Genomic DNA, 21,682 nt, shown 5'->3' on the forward strand with positions numbered 1-21,682 from the left:
TATGTATTTATTTTTATGACCATCATGATGAGCTTTCCGATCAAACTGCCATGGTCTCCCAAGAAGCACATGGCTAGCTTCCATAGGAACCACATCACACATAATTTTGTCCTTATACTTCCCAATAGAAAATTAAATCTCCACTTGTTTATCCACCCTCAATTTACCTTCCTCACTAAGCCATTGTAGCTTATAAGGTCTAGGATGGGGTTTAGTCTCTAAGTTCATTTTCTTCACAAACCTAGCACTAGCCACATTTGTGAAACTCCCTCCATCTATGATCAAAGAGCACACCCTCCCTTGGATAAGACACCTAGTATGGAATATGTTTTCTCTTTGGCTTTCCTCACTCTCCTTGGCTATCCCTCCTAACATCCTCCTCATAATGAACAAGTCTCCTTTAAGGATCTCCTCTTCTACACTCTCTTCTTCACTTGATGGTTCAGAATGAGAACTCTCACTTGTGATTTCCCCGTCATCTTTTAATATCATAACTTTCTTAATAGGACACTCAGAAGCTATGTGTCCTCTACCCAAACACTTAAAGCACTTTATGTCTCTAGACCGAGAATTATTGGCCACTTCCTTGCCCCGATTTTGGGTGGGTTGTGGTGCAGCCCTTGGGGTCCTATTGGATGAATTTCCCTCTTTCTTAAACCCCTCTTTCCACCTAGAGTTATCAAAATTAGATGAACTCTTCCTCACACTTTTTCTCTTTAATTTCTGCTCCACTTTCATAGCATGATGTATTATATCCTCTATCTCCACATAATTTTGCAACTCCACCATATCCCTTATATCTCCATTCAGCCCATTAAGAAACCTTGTCATGGTTGCCTCCCTATCCTCCTCAACATTGGCTCGAATTAGGGCTATTTCAAGGTCTTTGTAGAACTCATCTACACTCTTACTCCCTTGGGTCATTCTTTGGAGCTTATTGAGAAGCTCTCTATGGTAGTGAGATGGAACATACCTCCTTCTCAACACTCTTTTCAACTCCTCCCAAGTCTCCAACATTGGCTCTCTATACCTCCTTCTCTCCCTTTGGAATTGATCCCACCAAACTAAGGCATAGCCAGTGAATTCCAAGGTAGCTAGCTTGATCTTCCTCCCTTCAGTTAAGGTGTGACAAGAGAAAATTTGTTCTACCTTCAACTCCCACTCAATATAGGCTTCAGGATCACTTTTACCCCTAAATGGTGGAATGGTAACTCTTCCTCCCTCATCTCGGTTTCCTCTTGGTTCTTCCTCATTTCCTCTCCTTCTTCTCCCTTCATGCCTCTCATGTCTATCCCTATCTTCATGTTGGTCATTCTCCCTATTCAGATTTTGGTTTTCTAAACTCTCGAGCCTCTTATAAATTTCCTCCATATGCTCCCTCAAAACTTGGTTCATCCTTTGAGTTAAGGCATCTAACAACACCCTATGATCTCTAGTAGGGGATGGAGGTCCCTCTCTCTTAGCCATGAACAAAATCTAAAGTAAGAAGACCTCACCAAAGTGTTTCACACAAATAGGCTTTTCAGCAAATGTACTCTCTGGCCTTTTTCCACTCGTTCTCTAACTTGAGGTTCTTACAAGAATCAACAATCTATGGTCAAGAATCACTTTCAAGGGTAACAATCACAAGGCTTGACACAAAATTGTGAACACCAACAAAAGGGAAGTAGCAAAGAACAATTTCACCACCAACAAACAAGAACAAAATCTATGGAAAACAAGGATTAGAGAAGACACTTGACACTTAGGAATTTTATCAAACAAGTGGGGTGCAAGGAAATTTAATGACTATAGCTGTTGTACTCTTTGTTTTTTTTCTACTGAATTTAATAAACAACAGCCACGAGTTGTGCAATTTTTTTTTAACACAAACTGCTTCTAGTAATGAAATTTGTAACCTTGCAATCAAACTTTTAAGTTGCAGCAACTGATTCACTAGATTAGCATTCCCCACAAGACAAGCTCATGTTTAACACTCAACAGAAATCAACACCAAGAACAAATATGCAACAGAGTATGAACAGAACAAGAAATTGAAGATAGCAAAAAACCAAATTGCACAATCCAAATTTTAGCAAACAGAAATTAGGGTTGTGTCAGCAACAGAGTATGAGTAGAATTGATTAAGAGAATGGAGAAAAAAGGTAACTCAATTCCAACCCTAGAACTGAGCTCTGGTACCAAATGATGAGAGAACCACATGCTTGGTTCAAAATCGAATCTTCTAGGATGGAATTCACGCACCAAGAACAACAACCCAAAACGAGTTTTTAATTTCGTTCGAATCTCGGTCTACAAAACTCATATTCCAAAACGAGAAGAAAGATGACACTTTGAACTGCAATTTAGGGTCAAGAAACACTAAAAACATATTCGTAAAATGTGCAGAACGAACCTGAGAAAATTCGGGCTGAAGGCACAATTTTGGAAACCGCGGAAATGCAAATAGGAACAGAAACATGGAAGAAAGAAAATCAAAGAGGCGCCACAAACAACGAGATTTGATAAGCCTAGAGGATCGCCACAAGAATTGAGTGAATTCCTGATAAGATCAGTTGGTTCAAGGAAGAACCCTAACAGAGACAATGCTCACACTTTGTGACAAAACAACAATGTTGTCTATTTTCATTCAGTTCCAAAGATTTATACAGATTAGTTCTCAACCAAAAAACAATAAGAGAAATGTAAAATCCTAAAATTACAAGCATAACTAATATGTCTTAGTGGTTAAATCGAGACATAGTTTAGTTTGAGGTCAAGGGCTCAAAACCAATTGCAAACACTTTATTATTGATATAAATTTTTTTTAATTAACACATAGGACTAACAACTCTCCCTTGTTGGACTCCAAGTGTTGGGCCTCTCCAGAAAGAAGGAGGGGGGAGAGAGACGTTTTGTAGGCCCCCCCCTCTTATCCTCTTAACAAAGGTCACGCAAGAGCTCACCTTAGTCAGATTTTGGTAAGTACAATATCTTTATTAGAATTTAATTCTAATTCAATTCAAACAGTTAAGCATTTCTTTCATGTTTATCTTGTTATTGCTACAACCACATCAAACTATGATGATTATGTACCACATTTTATGTATTAGATCGTGACAAATGCAATTGATATAAATTTATTATTGATATAAAATTTTTTTAATTAACACATAGGACTAACAACTCTCCCTTGTTGGACTCCAAGTGTTGGGCCTCTCCAGAAAGAAGGAGGGGGGAGAGAGACGTTTTGTAGGCCCCCCCTCTTATCCTCTTAACAAAGGCCACGCAAGAGCTCACCTTAGTCAGATTTTGGTAAGTACAATATCTTTATTAGAATTTAATTCTAATTCAATTCAAACAGTTAAGCATTTCTTTCATGTTTATCTTGTTATTGCTACAACCACATCAAACTATGATGATTATGTACCACATTTTATGTATTAGATCGTGACAAATGCAATTGCAATTTTAAAAAGTTGTAGATAACATGGACTAAAAAAAAAAAAGAACCTTGTAAAAATGGGATAGCCATCGGAGACTCAACTTATTTTGATTGGAGAAAAACACAGGAAGTTGAGTTCAATATTAAACAACGGTGTTAATACCAATGTATTGAGCTTTTAATACTATCTTAGTAAGCAATAACACTAGCATACTACCAGATAAAAAGATGATAGTAAACCCTACCAATTATGTTATTTGGTACGTAAAAAGAGCATAGTATCTCCAAGAAAAGATGGAGACAGTGAGAGAGACCATTCAAATTTTCACAGGACTCATTTTTTTATGTAACTTAAAGACAGATTGAACATGGTCTTTCTTCGTCATTATATGTAAAAAAAATTTCTCAAAAAAGCACTGAGCCGGTTCTTCCCGAAGCTTGTCCAAGCTCCTTAAACTGTATAGTGCTGCTGAATCGTGTCAATGTCCAGCCCCTTCAGCTTCACCACTGACTCAACATGTCCCTTTAGAGTATGAAGCTCCCTAAGCCTAGAACACATTTCAAATATTGTTAGAGGAACTTCATACACATCATTCATTATTTCTCAGTATCATACATTAGAAAATGCTAGCAAAATACACTTTCATATAGTCTTTTCAACACAACTTTTATTATGCAGTGAAATTATGTGAATCTCACTACATGATTTAGGTCCAACTCCTTAGTGGACTCCATTCTATTTATTACCACCTTTGTCCCATAGTAAGTGTAGTGTTAAAAAAAGTCACAAATTAAGTGCTATTTTAGCTTTTCAATTTATTATTTATTATTTCTTGTCGATTTTACACCTTTAATGATATTAATGATGAGCAGCAAAAACTGTAAATAAATTAATGATGGTAACATTAATTTTGCACACTCTTTCATCTATTCACTAACTTTGTTTGATCTGTGTAAAAAAAAACATAAGACACACTTATTATGGGATAGAGGGAGTATTTAGTGGGTCCCTCATGAGTTTTACTATGTGTTGAAAAGAGAGTGTATCCGAGAATATGTTGCTCGCATCACTCGTATTGAATGACCACGCACTTCCTAATCCTTTACAAGCACTAGCTTAATGTGATATAATTTAATGGCTTACCTTGCAACTTCGGCACGTCTCTTGGCTTGTTCAGCAATCTCTGAAAGCTCCCTGTAGCTATTTTTGTCATTGAAAAGGTTGGAAGTTTCCGGAGGCTGAAGACCGTGAAGTGTCCTCTGTGCAGCCGCCCATTGAGCTTCCCTCTCTTCTTTACCATAGTCTTTCTTTGTAGTGAAAGCAGTCTGTGATGAGAAATCATGAGCATGATATGAATCTAGATAAACCTCTGGACTATATCAGCATTGCAACAAATGTTAAATAAGAGAAAATAATAATAAAAAAAGAACATACCTTGTTCTCCAAAAGATTATCCCAAGCCTTCCCACTTAGAATATAGCGGATTGCGAATTTGAGTAAATCAAGAGGGATATAGGTTACCACACTGTAGAGCCAGATTACACCAGCCCAACCCCATCCCATTCCCTTTATTCGTGCAAAGCTCCAGTTAGCATATACTGCTATAAAAGTTGCCACCTGTAAATTACAGAACAAGTTATTGTTACCAGTTACCACCAAAGAAAGCCAAAAACACTAAAACACTCATTTGCCTTGGTAACAGATCTTTTCTCTCTACTTTTGGTTGTTTTGGAGAGGAATAAGTGCATTATGTGTGATGATCAAGACACATCTTGAAAACATAATAAAATGATGCTTCTACAATACTTAGGCCAAACGACAATAACAACAACAACAAAGTCTTATCCTGCTAGGTGAGGTCGGCTCAGATCACTCAACAATACATCAGACGCAACTGAAAAAACAACTTTATATACTGCATTGCTGATGGGAGAATAGGAGGTTCAATCTTACCAACTGAGCAATAAAAAATGCACCTAGTAGGAGAAGACCAGGTCTTTCAACAAAAGACCAGCTGCGGGACCTTGTGACGAAGATTAGAGCCTGGCTAATTATACTGACTTGTAGGTATAAGGCTGCCATCATTTTGTCAGGGCTATCGCTCAACGGCCTCACACCAAACTTGTTCTGCAAGAGTGAAAGTTGTGCACATGGCCATTAGGATTTCCACGATTTCCACTAGTCGGCGGTGATCATATTGAGGTAAAAAGAAAAACAAAGATATAAATTATGTACCGAGAAGAAGTTGGTATCTTTCATTGCCCAGAAAAATACTACTGTCATTAGTGCCATGTAACTTCCTAGCACAACTCCAGTAGCAAATATCTCCCTCAGTTTCCAGCTATCAGGAAGTGGAGATGGTTTCACTCTATCCTTGGATATAGTCATAATGGTACCTAAATCAATGCATGGTAGTGTAAGGAAATAAGTTTAAACATTTCAGCAGAGAAAAGTAAAAATAACATGAAGGTCATGAAAAATATTATCTTACCATCATTGAGTATGGCAATAATCAAAACCATGAAGGGTGCAAAATCAAACTTCCAGATCAACGCAATAAACAAGAAACCAAACTACAAAGAAAAAAATAAACCACATAAGTATATGATTCAATTGTATATGTAGAATAAAAATTGACATTTTTTGGTATCAACCAAATTTCAACACTTACCACAATACGAATGGTGATTGAGACAGCATAGATCTGTTCCAAAATCAAAATTTTCGAGATTAGACAACCAAAAACATTTAAATAAAATCAAATAAGTAACTATAAATGCAAGGAAACTAACAGTATAGTTCTTCATCCTCTGGAAAATTGCCCTGCTGGTGAGCACTGCACTAATAATGACACTCAGACCAGGTTCAGTGAGGACAATATCAGAAGCACTTCTAGCAGCATCTGTAGCATCAGCAACAGCAATTCCAATATCTGCTTTCTTTAATGCAGGGGCATCGTTTACACCATCTCCCGTCATTCCACATATATGTTTCCTCTCTTGCAGCCTCTTAACAATTTCATATTTGTGTTCTACCATATACAAAGAAAAAAGGGATTAGAACATTTGAAGTGTTGTTCAATTTGAAGCATAATTACTCTGTTGGTAAATATAGCAGTTTCAATACTTGCATAGAAGCCATGGACTAATAAGGGTGTTTGAAATAGTTCAGAAGAAAAAAGAAATTGATGATTGGTCATCATTATCATTATCATATAAACACTGAAGTGAAGTTATAACTCTAACTTAAATAAGATGCACTCATTACACATAAATTTAAGGGACTTACCAGGAAATACTCCTGCAAATCCATCAGCCTTCTCAATCAACTCATCAACTGGAAGAGCTGAAATAGAAGCATCCTTGTCTTGGCCAAGCAATGCAGATGAAGGGTACATGTTTGTTCCCATTCCAAGCCTTCGGCCCGTTTCCTTTCCAATGGCAAGCTGATCCCCTACAGAATGATAGAGGCACAAGCAATTTCAAAGCTACTTAGCTACAGGATTTCATTATATGGTTAAAGCTTCAAGAAATTATGACTTCAAATCCTACCAGTAATCATCTTAACATTCACACCAAGGTTCAGAGCCCTTCTAATGGTTTCGGCACTATCATGCCTGGGAGGATCAAACAATGGTAGCAGACCAACAAATTGCCATGGTCCACCAGGACTATCTTTTGATTTTTCAGGTACTTCCTGTTTCACAGATCATATAAGCTTTCAATAAAAGAATTGTATTCATTTCAATCAAACAGAAAAGAAGACACAAAGTTATTAGCTTTGCTTACCTGTCTTGCAACACCTAGAGACCGAAGTCCACGCTCGGCAAACTTATCAATTACTGCATGAACCTTTCTTCTGACATCCTCTTTGCAGTTGCAGAGGGTGATTATCTGAAGCAGGAGAAAAGCACGGTGTAAACATCTTTAAAAAAAATATCATAAGATTGAGCCAATGAAACCAATATTTACCTGCTCAGGAGCCCCTTTGCTAGCTCTATGCCAATTTCCATCAGAATCAATGTAGGTCAGTGCAGTCCTCTTGTCTACAGGATTGAATGGAAGGAAATGTACCTCCCTAATACCACTACGTGCCTAATCAATCAGAACATCAAAATTAAATTTTATTTATATCCCAAATTCAAGTTTTTTTTTCTTGTACAAAAGAGTTAGATTGTGTATATATATACCTCCTTTGGGTCAGCAAGCATTCCAACAATTGCAGCATCTATGGCATCTTGATTTTCAGTCCTAGAAGCTCTTGCCGCGAGAAGAATAACATACTCTTTCTCAACACCCTTAGCAAACACCTCAATCAAGTTTCTGTCAACACTCAACTTATTCAAGGTGAGAGTCCCGGTTTTGTCACTGCATAGGACATCCATGCCTGCCATTTCCTCAATAGCTGTCATTCTTTTTGTGATGGCACCCTGCTGAGAAAGCCTGTGGGAACCAATAGCCATAGTGACAGACAACACAGTTGGCATGGCAATGGGAATTCCTCCGATCAAGAGCACTAACAGGTTGTCAATTCCATCCCTGTACCTGCGGTGCTGAATCGGGTACATGACTATGAGCTCGATGACGATTCCAACCGCAATTGAGCAAATGCAGAAGTTACCAATTGCTGTAAGCACTTTCTGGAAGTGTCCAACTTGGTTGGTGCTGTCCACCAGATGAGCTGCTTTGCCAAAAAAGGTGTGCACCCCAGTAGCAATCACAACTGCTTCTATCTCACCCTTCTTGACCGTTGATCCCGAAAACACTTCATCCGAGGGACTCTTTGTTACAGGGAGTGATTCTCCAGTCAGAGCAGACTGATCAACACTCAAAGGATCACCCTCAAGAAGACGAGCGTCGGCCGGAATGATATCTCCTAACTTGATGCTGATTATGTCTCCTGGTACTAAAATTGCAGCATCTTGTTCACTCCATCGGTTATCCCTTAGTACCTAAAATTTGAGGCCATAAAAGTTTAACAAACATTGATTAAAAAGATGCTAGCATAAATAATGCACACACAACCATAAAGGAGTTAATATACAATCTGGTCTCTGAAAGTGGCAACTTGTGTTGCTTTGGTCCATGATTGTTTTCATCCGTACAAATTATTCCTTTGAACCGTGAAATTGTTTACAATTTGACAATTTGGTAGGATAAATTTATGCACAAAACTTAGATACAATTTTTTAGGTACTTTTAGTATTGCTCTCCAATCAGAATTGAAGTTTCACCTCGGTAATCTATGGAGATATTTAATGCAAACCTTTCTTAAACAGATCATTGAGGTGAAACTATTTTTTATTGGGAAACAACATCAAAAGCACCTAAGAAACTGCATCTTATTAGCAAGCCAATACATTCGGGGACCAAAGCAATACAAGTTATAACTTTTAGGAACCAAGTTGTATACTGGTTCCATAAATAAGTTTGAGGGTAAAATAAAAACCTTAGTCTTGGGAGCCAAACCAGCCATAAGAGCAGCAGCAGCATTGCCAGCATTGTTTTCCTCAATAAAACTAATTGTGGAGTTGATCACTAGCAGCGCGATAATTCCGACAAAGTCCTGCCAATCTGGTGGCCTTCCTCCTCCATTTGCCAAAGCAATGGCCATTATAGCAGCAGCTTCCATAACCCAAGACAAGGGGTTCCACATAAAACCCAAGAACTTCAAAAACTTGCTCTCCTGTTTTCATCAAACATAACATCACCTACATGCATCTAATGAAGCAACAAAAAAGCATAAACTGCATTATTATGAGTTTGTGATGAGAACATACTTTTTTCTCTTCCAATTTGTTTGGTCCAAAGACTTGAAGCCGATTGCCCCCTTCCTCTGATGTTAGACCTGCTCTTGAACATTTCAGCTGCTCAAACACTTCCTCTATTGGAATCCGTTCCTGAGGACAAGGTTCATTTCAATGCTTGTTATTTCTCATAATACTACTTAGCAGCATGCACAAACATGTGCATGTTTGGTTTGCACTTGAAAATGTTGAGACATTGGTTCCAATGCAAATCCAAAGGATAAAAGTAAAATGAATGCAAAAGCAATGGTTCTAATCCATTGGCAAAATAAACTTTGCCTCAAACATAATTTTACAACGGAGAATCAAACATGAACTAATGGTTAAGGTATTCGTTTGTTTGAGAGAAAAAAAATGTCACTCAAAACCCAATTACAATAATCAAGCTTTATGAAGTTAGGAATCCATAAGTTTCTACTAACTAACTACTGACGAAGTTGTCCTAATGTCACACACCCCCTCCTCCAAAAAAAAACCGCAAATTACTATTCTTTTAATTAAGAATGAATTTATCATACTTTAGTCCTCAAAATATGATCTCTACTATTCCTAACAAATTGAAGAATTTTGATGTGACGTTTTAAGAATAAGAGTAAACGAAGCATTAAGAATTAAGAGTAAAATAATATAAAAAATAATTAAAATAAATATTGCATTAATTTATCTTCCAAGACAAATACTTTTAACTTATTTATTGATTTTATTCACCCTACTATTCATTAACTATTTTTAATCAATTATTGAAACAGAATTTAATTTATCTTAAAATTTTCAGTAGCGATTACATGGAATTTTATTGTTAAAAAATAAAATTAAATATAGTTCTAAAAAATAATATTTCATAAAACGGGAAATAATTTTTTTTATATACCCAACTTTAATTGTGTTACATTACCCATAAATTGGCTAAGAAAACATCACCCATAAATTATTTTAATTTTCCTTAAAATTAAATTTGAAAAAATAAGAACATAGAGATGGGTACAAAGTTTTAATATTACCTTTTGCAATTTTACTTAATAAGGTTTTGATCGTTTACAAACCAATCCTTTAATAATTGGAAACAATAAGAACTTATGCTTAAGGAAGATTAAAAACCAATAATAAAAACTCTAAAGATTAAAACTCAAATAAGTATAGATAAAAAAATATCAAATAAGTAAAAACAATAGGAGTAGATACCTGGATGGTAAAAATCAATATCAAATAATTAAAATTATCAAAATCAAAGTCTACAAATGAATAATTATAAGAATCAGAATCCAGATCAAGTAAAAATGAAGATGAAAAATATTCATTTTAACCAAAACGTTTAAATCTTCCAAAATTCTGAAGCTGATGATGATTGAAATTCAGTTTAGATTCAATTCTATAAAAACTTTTTAAATTTAATTCAACAATAAAATTAATTATATTTTTGTACAAACTACAATTTAAGAGATAATATTGGCTTATTGCAATACAATCAAAGAGTAAATAAAAAATTTTGATTTTTTTATCATTAGAAATTAAATTCAGTAATAAAAGTACCATAACTCATACATATTAAACCATTTGGTAAATAAAAAAAATTGGATTGAACTACTCTAATGATTAAGTAAAAATGTATAAAGCAAAAAGCCACTAATGTTTCCATCCTTAATTCCAATTAAAGCATCTAATTTTGTTCACTTTAAAATAAAGTCAAATGTATCCTTATTTTTACTTCATTTTACTTCATATTAGAATAGAGAGAGCCGTGCCGTACGCGAAGAAAAAACTATTTCAAGTCGTTATTTGCTGCCACTAACTATCGTACGGTGCGGATTTCTCGGAATCTTACGAAATCATTTCTTTCTTCTTCGTAAAGCAAAAATATCATCACAAACAATAACCTCTTTTTATTATTTATTTTGTTTGTATTTTTTTCTTTTATTAAAATAAAATGTGTTTTTTCAATTCATGTAGAATACATCATTGCAGAGAAATCAACAACTTAAAGTACGATTAAGCTCCGGATCAAGGATTAATTTTATAATTGACTCAAATGACCGAAACTTATAAAAAATCTTACAAAAAGAATAAAATATGTTTTTTTTTCTTTAAAATATTCTTTTTATTCTATAAAAAATTATATGTTTATAGTTATTTATTTTCAATAAATGAATAAAACCTGTTTTAGTCTTAAAAAAGGATTAAAATTATATCACTTTTGATAAATATAGAAACTAAAATTTTATAATTTATAGAGATTGAAGCTACTAACATTTTAAAATATTTTGAGAGATCAAATACATTTTTACTCATCAAAATTATTAGTAGGGACCAATAGATATGAACTCGTATGAAAAAGCAAGCAAGTAATAATCAGATAATTAATTGTGAACTTAATAGCTTGCTAAAAATTAATAAACTTAATAGCTTGCTAAAAATTTCATATACAACGAAAATAAAAGTTGAAAAATACGATAACAACCCAGAAAAAAAAGGGGATTTCGGTTGACTCGGCGAAATAGGTCACACCGCTAATCATCAAATGACGTTTGGTAGTAGTAACTTCCGTATGGTAGGTAGTCACCAAAATACGTATATCCCAAATACGTATTCAAATATGTATGTCTCAAATACGTATATCCTAAGAAAATTCAACTTATCTTCCATATATTCATTAAAATAATTTTGATAAATGATTACCCAAAAAAATTGTATCTTCTATTAGTGTCGCTAGCTTGTTGAGTAAGGCCGTGAAGGGAGAACTTGCTGCTTACTTGCTATCTTCTAAAGGGAAATAATCTAAATCATCAAGAAAATCAATAATAATAATAATAATAATAATAATAATAATATATCTATAATTATGTATATATGGATTATAATAATATTCTTACTGAGTCAAATCTCCAAAAGAAAATAAATTAGAAATTGTGTCATGAGAATCTTTTACCGAAAAAAAAATGTGTCGTGAGAATTTAACTCTTCGTGTAGTACACTGTTAGAATATCCAGCTCATAAAAATCACTGGCCTAAAGAGGGTTTTCACGAGTTTGGAGAGGGAACAAAAAGGGAACGTGACTGCAAATCCAAGTATCATTCAGTACCCGTGAATTTATTTTTCTTTTCAGAAGAAGAAAATCGATTTTTTATAAATAAATAAAAAGACGTATTAAAAGTAATTAATGATGAAATAATTAAAATACTACTAATTTTCGTTACTAAATTTGATATCTAAATTTTCGTTGAAAGAAAGAGAAAAAAAAAACACAGAGAAATGGTGAGAAAGGAAATGGTTAAAGGGCATATTGAAAGTCCATAAGAAAATAAATTAATTAAAGGGTAGATAGAAGAAAATTAAAGAGGAACAAGGAATTAAGAAGCAGAATAAGTACCAGATCGACGTTCTCGTTTTTGATCTCTTCGAGGCTGATGCCACCCATGTTGAAAGAAAGAAGGAAAAAGAGGAAGAGAACTGAAGAAGGAGAAGAGAAGAAAGAAGGTGTGTATATAGTAATAATGAGTGTGTGTGAATTATGTGAGGAGAAGAAGATAGGGAGGGTTAAATAGAGGGGATTGGAGGGTGCATGAGTGGAATAGTCCAAAAGAAAATAAATGCAGAGAGGGAGGAAAAGGAGGCAGAAGGAAAGAGATTGAAGCTAAGCTAGCTAGGCCTTGAGAGAGGTGTTTGGTGATGTGAAAGTGAAGCCGTGAACTTCTCTGGGTGCTCCCGTTCACTTCACTTTTTTCTCTTTCAGTTTCAGGGTCTCCTCTCTTCTCTTGTCATATACTTATATATAATATATATAATCATCATTTGTGGCTACAGAGAGTACAAAAGCTTTGTCCTACCGTGGTAAAATTTTACGATTTAACGGTGATATGCTTTTTTTGCCTTAAAAAAAATTATATTATCATCAATAAAAATCAATAAAAAAATAGTATAATTTGTAAAGCCTTATAAATTAATGTCTTTAGGATACTATTAAAAAATTAAAAGGAATAGAGTTATGTTCGATAAAATTAGTTAAAAATTAAAAAATTATTTGATAACAGGAAGATAATAGTTAGAAGTTGAAAATTTAATTTATAAAGTAGTTGAAAATTGTAAAATGAGATAAAAGTAATAAAATTATGATTTATTTTTAAAAAAATAATCACAAAATTTGATAAATATATTAAAGATAAAAGAAAAGAAAATATAAAAAAATAAAAGTTAAACGTTTTAATGTTTTAAAAAACACTAAAAATTATTAAAAAAAAATATTTATCAAATGGTCAAACTAGTTTTTCAGTTAGTAAACAAACATAATCTAAGTTTATAGCATATATATGTCATGAGGGATCTCAAAATTTCATGTTGCGGGGACAACATAAGGCATGCGTCAAAAAAAATAATACATGCATGTATGCACACATTTTTATTTTTATATAATTATTTAAATAGAATTAATTATACTTTTGGTCTCCATAATATGGTTAAAATTTAATTTTCACCTCTTCAATTTTTTTGAATAAATTTAGTTTCTTTACTACTTTAACTGTGCAATTTTAATTAGTTCATCCATTAATTTTAACTACGTTTTAATATTGAACAAAAATATTGATGTGACCATACATGGCAATGTCTAGCATTGATTAAATATTGGATGTGAAGTTAATAATTTGACAAAAATTACATAATTAAAATACTAAGGACCAAATTCATGAAAAGAAATAAAGAGAATAAAATTAAAATTTGAGAATAATAAGGTACTAAAAGTAAGCCTATTCTTGACATAAAAAAAAGTAAGCATAGTAAATAAATAAATTTTATCATATAAATTATACTATAATTAAATTTTATGATACATAAATCTTTAAATATCAAATGTTGCCGTCAAATCTTGCTTAGCTCCAGAGATGAAAACTGAACAACATTCTCCACCACAAAGCCCTCGAGTAGTTGTCAGCATGCATGATGAAAGATTACAATCACCTCCTCAATCATATGAATTCACGCCACAACCACATCATCATCATCATCAAGATTATGGGTACAATCTGCAGTTCTTTGGTGCTAGCGGAGAAGACTTTATGAGTAACCAATAGGTACAAATCTTCAAACACTGGAATCTACTTATGCGTACATGCAAAGTATGCTCGTACCTTTGTTTGCATCCTTTCATCAAACTATTGTTGGTAGTTCTTCAACCAATCAACCGAATATTAATGACTTTGTCTAGGAAGAACAACTTATTATTCTTGATGAACAACTTCAACCACAAGAACATGAACGAGTACGCCGACATCCAACAAGAAACAGACAACCTCTCAAATGTGGAACTGGTGGCAAGAAACAACACTTGTTAAACTATTGTGTACTATGAATGTCAGTTTATCCTTGTTAATTGATTAAACACTGAACATTGCATTTTTTAGACAAATTGACTAAACATTGTTTTTTCAAGACAATTTGACCCCCACATTTCTTTTTCCCTAACAATTTGACCTCATATTGCTTGTTTTAAAATGATGTGACAGAGCAATGCTTTTTATGAAACGATTTGACTAAATGTTGCTTTTTTTCGAATCACACAAACCAATCGTAATAAATTAAGACGTAATCTAAACCGTTTATATTGTCAATGTGATCTCAACTATTGGTATGAGTCACAGGAAAACAGTTAATCACCTAATATAAATAACAATAGGGGTTAGATACAACTCAACATCTTTGTCTGATATTCACCATATTGCTTATAACATGGATAGTGTATTTGTTCTTGTGTATTGCAACAGTGACATAATTTCATCATATGAAGGGATAAAGTTTGAATGTCATAGTGGTCCTAAAGTCATCACAATAAGTGAGGACATGTCTCTTGATGCCTTAAGGAAAATAATTTTTTACGCCAACGGAGGTTGCAGAATTTTACTTAATCTTTTTTACCATCAACAAATTCACGTAGGTGATGGTTGTGTTGAATACGACTATGTGGAGCTCAAACACAACGATGATGTGGGGAAAATGTTTTTCATTTATTCGAAATTTAGTACTAAAGGTCCGATTGAGTTGAATGCAACTTTTGGGCGTTCTCCAGGTGAGATCCTTGCCCTAGTACACAAACCAAGAAAATCAAGAACTATTTATGAGATCATTGCTCTAATCTGTGATGAATTTGTATAGTCATTGTGGTGTGTGACTCAAAATCACAATTGGCACAAGTGAGAAGGCTTTATAGTGGTGTTGTCATAACTGTTTTCAGTTATTATAACTGAATTAGTTTTGGCACCAAAGTATAGCCTTTGTTCCTATGACTAGTTTTTAGAGTGTATATATATTCTTGATCATGTAATATAGAAAAAAAAAAGAAGAGTTTTTGAGAGGCTGCAAACAAAGGAGTTGCAGGAAAATTCAGAAGCTCTTAAAGGAGGTAGTGAGCTAGGTGATTGAGAGAGGTTTTGAACAAGAGAAATCAAGAGAGATCAAAGCTAGCTGCTGCTTGTATTGAACTTGTAATTTCATGATCAATGTGATGATGAGGAGCTGCACTTTCCCGTGGATGTAGGCACATTGCCAATTCACGTAAATCTTTGGGTCTTGCTCTGCTGTGTATTGCTTTGCTATGTTTTTTTTTTTCTTTTTTTGATCTTACAGGCTCTTTGGTAGCTTATCAAAGGAGAAGAACCAACAGTCATTGCGTAAACTAGTTGTTCTAACTTTTTTATGTATTTTAATCATGTTAGTCTATGAGTTATTTGTCTAAGTTTTCTTTATTTTTTTTCGTCTTTTTTAATTTAGATAAACTTGGTTTCAATTTTTTTTTTCTTTTTTTAGGTATGTTTACTTTCAAATTATGCCACCTATTCTAAATATTTCATTTAAGGATTATTGTTTTATTAAAAAAATATTATTTGATAAAAATGGAATTATAAGTGTTTTTTTTTAATTAATCTTTGTGTGGAATTGACCACATGATAGAAAAGGTTTGAAAAAATTTTAAACAAAAAAATTAATATAAAATTAAAAACGACATATGCAAAATATTTTTTTATAAAAAATTAATATTTATAAATTAATAAAAAAACAAATTAAAAATTAAAAAAAAAAAGTAAAGTTAAATAAATAAAAAAAAAGCAGTTAAAAAATTGATTCCTCGGGAATCGGTTTCTTAACTGGGTTAAAAAAAAGAGAAAGGAACGTTTAGAAATTGATTTTCCAATAACTGAATTTTAAACATATATAAAAAAAATAGTTAAGAAATTGATTTTTCAAAAATTGGTTTCTTAAATAAGTAAAAAAAATAGTAGGTGAGAAATCGATTTGGGGGACCAATTTCTTACCTTGAATTATGTTTTGTATCATTTGCATAAATAATTTTTAGCTTGTATTATTTGTGTACTTTTTTATATTTTTTTTTTGTATTTTTTAGGTAAAAAATTTATATTCATGAAGATAGAAACAAATAAAATTTAAATATGTTTTTAATTTTAAAACTATTTTGTTCTATAATTTTAACTCCTATTCAAAATTTATTTATTTTAGTCTATATATTTAATAAAAAATGTATTTCATCCATTGAGAATAATTGAATAAAAACAATCTTATAAAAACGTCATATTTACATAGAATAAACATTTAAATTCCTACATAAAAAAATTTAATTTCCGTGAATATCCAATAATTTATTAACATTGGGCTTGGCATGATTCGCATCACAGCCAAACTATAAAACGGGTCCCCAGCCCCATGAAACATAAATTTAACAACTAAAATATAAAACGGGTCAGCATAAAAATTGTGACCAAAGTATACACGTACATGAACAAAAATGTTATTAGACTGCAGTATTTTTTGTTAATATACCGTAAAAGCGACAGTAAGCTAAACAATTTTGATTTGTGAAATTAATTATTTTCAAAGTAAATTTACAGCATTGAATACCATCATTAAGATAAAGTGTTTTAATTATTAAAATTAATTGTTAATTAATCAATTTAAGTCAAATCTAAAACTTTAGATAAAAAAAATAATCTAATATTACTCGAATCAATAACTTATTAATAATACATTCATATATGAAAGAATAAATGGTGACATTATTGCTCATTCTATTTTTTATAGTTCACTAATGTAGGTTCGACAAATAGTTCTAAAATATAATTTTTTATTTTAATTTAAAACTAGTATTTTAGAATATATATATATATATATATATATATATATATATATATATATAATATGTAATGAATAAACATTTATTTTATATAAATAAATATAAAGATAAATATAAAAAAAAAGATTGAGTTGTGATTTAAAATTTTTCTTTAACCATTTTTGGAAACTAAAATTATTGTCTGATAAAACTTTAAAAGCATAAAGCAGATAACGTGGCTTTAACAAATATGTATGATCAAACGATATTAACAAATTCTGTAAAAATATTTTCAAAATAAAATATATCAAATTTAAATTCTTAGTGAGTTAAACATAAAAAGATAGAGATAAGTCTATTAGAGTAAATAGATTCCTTACTATGTTATTCACTTGTAAGTAATTTTTCATATGAAATTTATGTGGTCTGATGTCAAAAGTGAAAATCACTTAGCATTACTCGTTACAAATTGTCTTTCAATTAAGTGAGTTAAGTCTATTAGACTAGACCTGCTTTAGCATCCAGTCTACACCTTAAAGTTTTTGTAGAGTTAATGTTAATGATAACTTTAACCTAGGCTGATCCATTAAACCACCAAATCAGGAGGCTAATGCCATTAAATTTTGTAAACGTCATTATGACCTTTTAAGCATGGTTGAAATGTAATCAAACACTCACAAGTCCAATGTTGAATATTCAATTAAGGAGAAAAGATGCCTAAAAATCAATGCAACCGTATACTGTAGTAGTTTTAAAGTAAAATTATTAGAAGGCCATGACGAGTACTCTATACCTACTGAATAAGGAAACAAAATTGCAACGTATTTAATAATGAAAGCATTTATTATATTAAAAACATACTCTATACAAACAGTTAATTGTTTTATATTTACTTTTTTATGTAATTGAACATATTTAATAAGAGGTATTGAATATTCATTACCATACTCTAAAGAAACTTCGCTCGATCCTAATCATGGTTGTAACTTTGTTCATAATAAATACTAAATTAAAGCATGTAAAATTAAAAATGCCGTTTAAAATTCAAAATAAAAATAATGAAAATTTTCACGTAATATACTAGAAAGTTAATATTTTTGTTACAGATAAAATTTAGATGAGTTTAATCCTAAAAGTCCACTTAGAATGGAACATGCCACAAGATTCAACGAAGGCTTTTAAAGGAATTTATAAATCGCATAGGTTCTCACATGAGAGACGGGGTTCAAAATACGTCGCAAAAAACATTTTTTTTAATTTTTTACAACCCAAAAAACATCTTTTAAACTCAACAAAATGCTACAAATTAAAAATAGAGTTTAATATATAGATACTATTAATATAAAAACTTTTATATTGTTAACCACGATGGTGTCTAAGGTGAACTGGTGTCTCAAGTGGTTTATCATGTATCATAATTCATAATTAATTACATTAAAAAATTAAAATAATATTTTGAATTTTTTTTACTTAAATATGTTTTTATATCTAATAAATATTCGATTTTATATTTTCTTTCTAATAAATTTTTGTTTTACAATGAGTCTCTAATAAAAAAATAATTTTGTTTTTGGTCTTTGACACTTATTTTTATCCCCTAATAAATTAACGATTTTTGTGTTTGGTCCATGATGAATATTTCTCATTTTTTATTAATACACATTAAAAAAATTGTTAATTTAATAGGAAACAAACACAAAAATTTCTAATTAATCAAAGACTAAAATAAAATATCAAGGATAAAAAATAAAAAGTATTATTTTATTAGGGATTCAGCACAAAGAAAAAATTTATTAAGGAACAAACATAAAAATCGACTATTTATTAGGAATAAAAACATATTTAAACATTTATTTTTTCTTCTAACATAACAATTATCATGCGATGGAGGATGTATAAAACATATTTAATATCTATAAAATTAATGTATGACTTAAAAAGTAAATATGACTTTTAATGTAAGAGTTGTATATTTGTAAATCCTTATTTTTTGAAATAGAAATTTTAGCTTAATAGTTCTTTTTAAGATGAGAGTAGAGTATAATAGGAGTTATAAGGTTAGGGTGACTTGGTGGTTATAAGATGAGAGTAGAGTTGAAGGGAGAAAACGAAAGAGGTTGTGAGTTTGAATTTTTTTTTTAATATTCTAACAAAAATTGACAACTAGTAGAGTATAATTTTTGAAAGAAAATTTATATGTTAATGTTTGCTTTTTCTTGCTTAAATATATTTTTAGTTCCTTAAATTTGGATAATTATTTTTTTACTCCTTAAAAAATTTGTTTTTATTAGTCCCTCAAATTTTTCAAAAACTACTTTTAATCCCTTTTCTTTATTGTATTCATAGTTTTACACTTTGTGGTGGTTTTTAACTACCAAAATTTATTTTTAAAAAATGATTTTTTGACAATTTTAAACCACCAAAGTATTTTACTCGTATGGTTTGGTGACCATTTTTTTTTTACATATTCTGTCAATTTGAAAGAAGAAAAATAAAAACACGAATGTGAAATTGTTATAATTTCTTAGATATTCTGATGGTTTTAAATTGTCACAAATCATTTAAAAAATTAAATTAAAAAAATATTTCTGACGGTTTAAAATAATCACAAATCATTAACACAAAATGAGAAGGACTAAAAGTAATTTTTCGAAAATTTGTGGGACTAATAAAAATATAATTTTTTGAAAGATTAAAAGAAATAATTATCCAAACTTAAAGAATTAAAAACCTATTTAAATCATATTATATATATATATATAAACGAGCTTTCTAACCAAACACTTCTAGTATGACTTTTTCTATATAAAAAAATAATTAAGTTGTAAGCTATATTATTTTCTCAACAAACTCATACTATGCTTGAATATTTTTATTTAAAATTTTATTTTGATATGCTAAAAAAAATTCTATCAAGTTAGTGCAAGAACTTGAATTTTTTAATTTTATCTCAAATGATTTTGGGTTATTAAAATTTAAAAAATTATCTGAATACTTTTTAAATGAAATTTAAATTTATGGTAATATTAATTAAAAATAAGTTTAATTATTTTTATTGAACTCGATCAATTAAGTATTTAAACTTATATATAGAAACAAAGATAGTACATATGTATTATTTTGGCATTTCAAATATATATTTTATGCATTCCAACATCATTCACATATTTTTAATTTTTGATATTTTATTGACGAAACATGTTATGGTGTTATAAAACTATCAATCAAAAGCATCTGAGTAATTTTTTAGCCTTTAAAAAAACACCCTTTCAAATTGTGTGATTACTAACCTTTCACATTTTATGTGTTTATGTATTTCAATTTTCAAATTTTACATTTTTCTTTTTTGTGTTTTGTATGTATATTTGTAGTTTTTAAAAATAGCCATCATAAATTGGTTCGGTAATATAATTATTATGTAAGGATATGTTGGTAAAAACCAAATTATCCAATCCAATTAAACTGTATTTTATCAAATTGGATTGAGTTGGATCCAATGTTTTTAACAATCAATTTAAATCCGATTGAACCACTTGAAATAAAAAAACCATCTATAAACGAAAAAGATTTACAATAACTCCCATAATCTTCATTCATTTGAGCTAATTTTTTTTAATATATAATAATTTATAATTAGATTAGTATATAAAAATTCTTATATTAATATTATCAATAATTTAATATATACTCAATTTTAAAACACAAAAAAAATGAAAAACATTGTTATAAAACGGAGAAAAATAAATAAATAAATAAAATAAGAGCGTATGAGTGGCACGGGGGGTAGGGATGCAAAATGAAGGCGCAAAACATTGAATCGGAATCAATGCATAATCTTTCTCATATCTCCGACTCCTATGATCCTTCTCCGTCATATCTTTAAACTCTAAGAGTATCTTTAATGCAAGATCTTGAACAAGGATCTTGTACTCAAGATCTGGTCTTGCACAGATCTTGCAATAAAGATGGTGCTGAGATCTTTAGGGTGGAGAATGAGTTTTTGTAGAAGAACCCTGAAGATCTTTGTACAATGTTAAAAAAAAATAAAAATTACAAACAGATTTACAACAAAAGCAACAACAGGAACAACAAAAAAACACCAATCAAAGAAGAAAACGAAAAATGGTACGAGAAGGAGGAAAAAATTACCTTTGTCGAAGGAAGGTTGTGTGAGGGGGGGAGGGGGGGAAGGTTGCGGACTGGCAGTGCCGGAAGAAGAAGAAGGTAACGTGAGGGGGAGGGGGAGATGGAAGGTCACACTAGGGGAGGGGGAGGTGAAGGGTCGTAGGCCGAAGGAGGCGAAGGCCGCGGGTGCTGGAAGGAGAGGAAAGGTCGTCAGTGCC

General features: G+C 31.3%; 1 protein-coding gene across 1 annotated transcript; it reads right to left on the reverse strand.

The window, feature by feature from the left end:
* Window positions 1-3,653: 3,653 nt before the first annotated feature.
* On the reverse strand, window positions 3,654-12,985 carry LOC100794372 (plasma membrane ATPase 4). Its single transcript, XM_003550088.4, has 16 exons — window positions 12,597-12,985; window positions 9,205-9,324; window positions 8,874-9,110; window positions 7,615-8,376; window positions 7,397-7,519; window positions 7,214-7,318; window positions 6,977-7,121; window positions 6,714-6,878; window positions 6,218-6,456; window positions 6,097-6,129; window positions 5,917-5,998; window positions 5,661-5,821; window positions 5,379-5,552; window positions 4,860-5,042; window positions 4,569-4,750; window positions 3,654-3,972 (listed from the first exon to the last, which is right to left on the reverse strand). The coding sequence occupies exons 1-16, from the start codon at window positions 12,642-12,644 to the stop codon at window positions 3,876-3,878; spliced, it is 2,856 nt and encodes a 951-aa protein (XP_003550136.1). The 5' UTR covers window positions 12,645-12,985; the 3' UTR covers window positions 3,654-3,875.
* Window positions 12,986-21,682: the final 8,697 nt, after the last annotated feature.

Source organism: Glycine max, chromosome 17, assembly GCF_000004515.6.
Source record: "Glycine max cultivar Williams 82 chromosome 17, Glycine_max_v4.0, whole genome shotgun sequence".
Taxonomy (NCBI): domain Eukaryota; kingdom Viridiplantae; phylum Streptophyta; class Magnoliopsida; order Fabales; family Fabaceae; genus Glycine; species Glycine max.

Coding starts and splice junctions, on each gene's coding strand:
- LOC100794372 (XM_003550088.4), bottom strand. CDS start 12,644: ATGGGTGGCATCAGCCTCGAAGAGATCAAAAACGAGAACGTCGATCTG. Junction 8,377..8,873: donor GTTTGGCTCCCAAGACTAAG/GTTTTTATTTTA, acceptor CTCAAATTTTAG/GTACTAAGGGATAACCGATG. Junction 5,043..5,378: donor CATTTTTTATTGCTCAGTTG/GTAAGATTGAAC, acceptor TGTAATTTACAG/GTGGCAACTTTTATAGCAGT.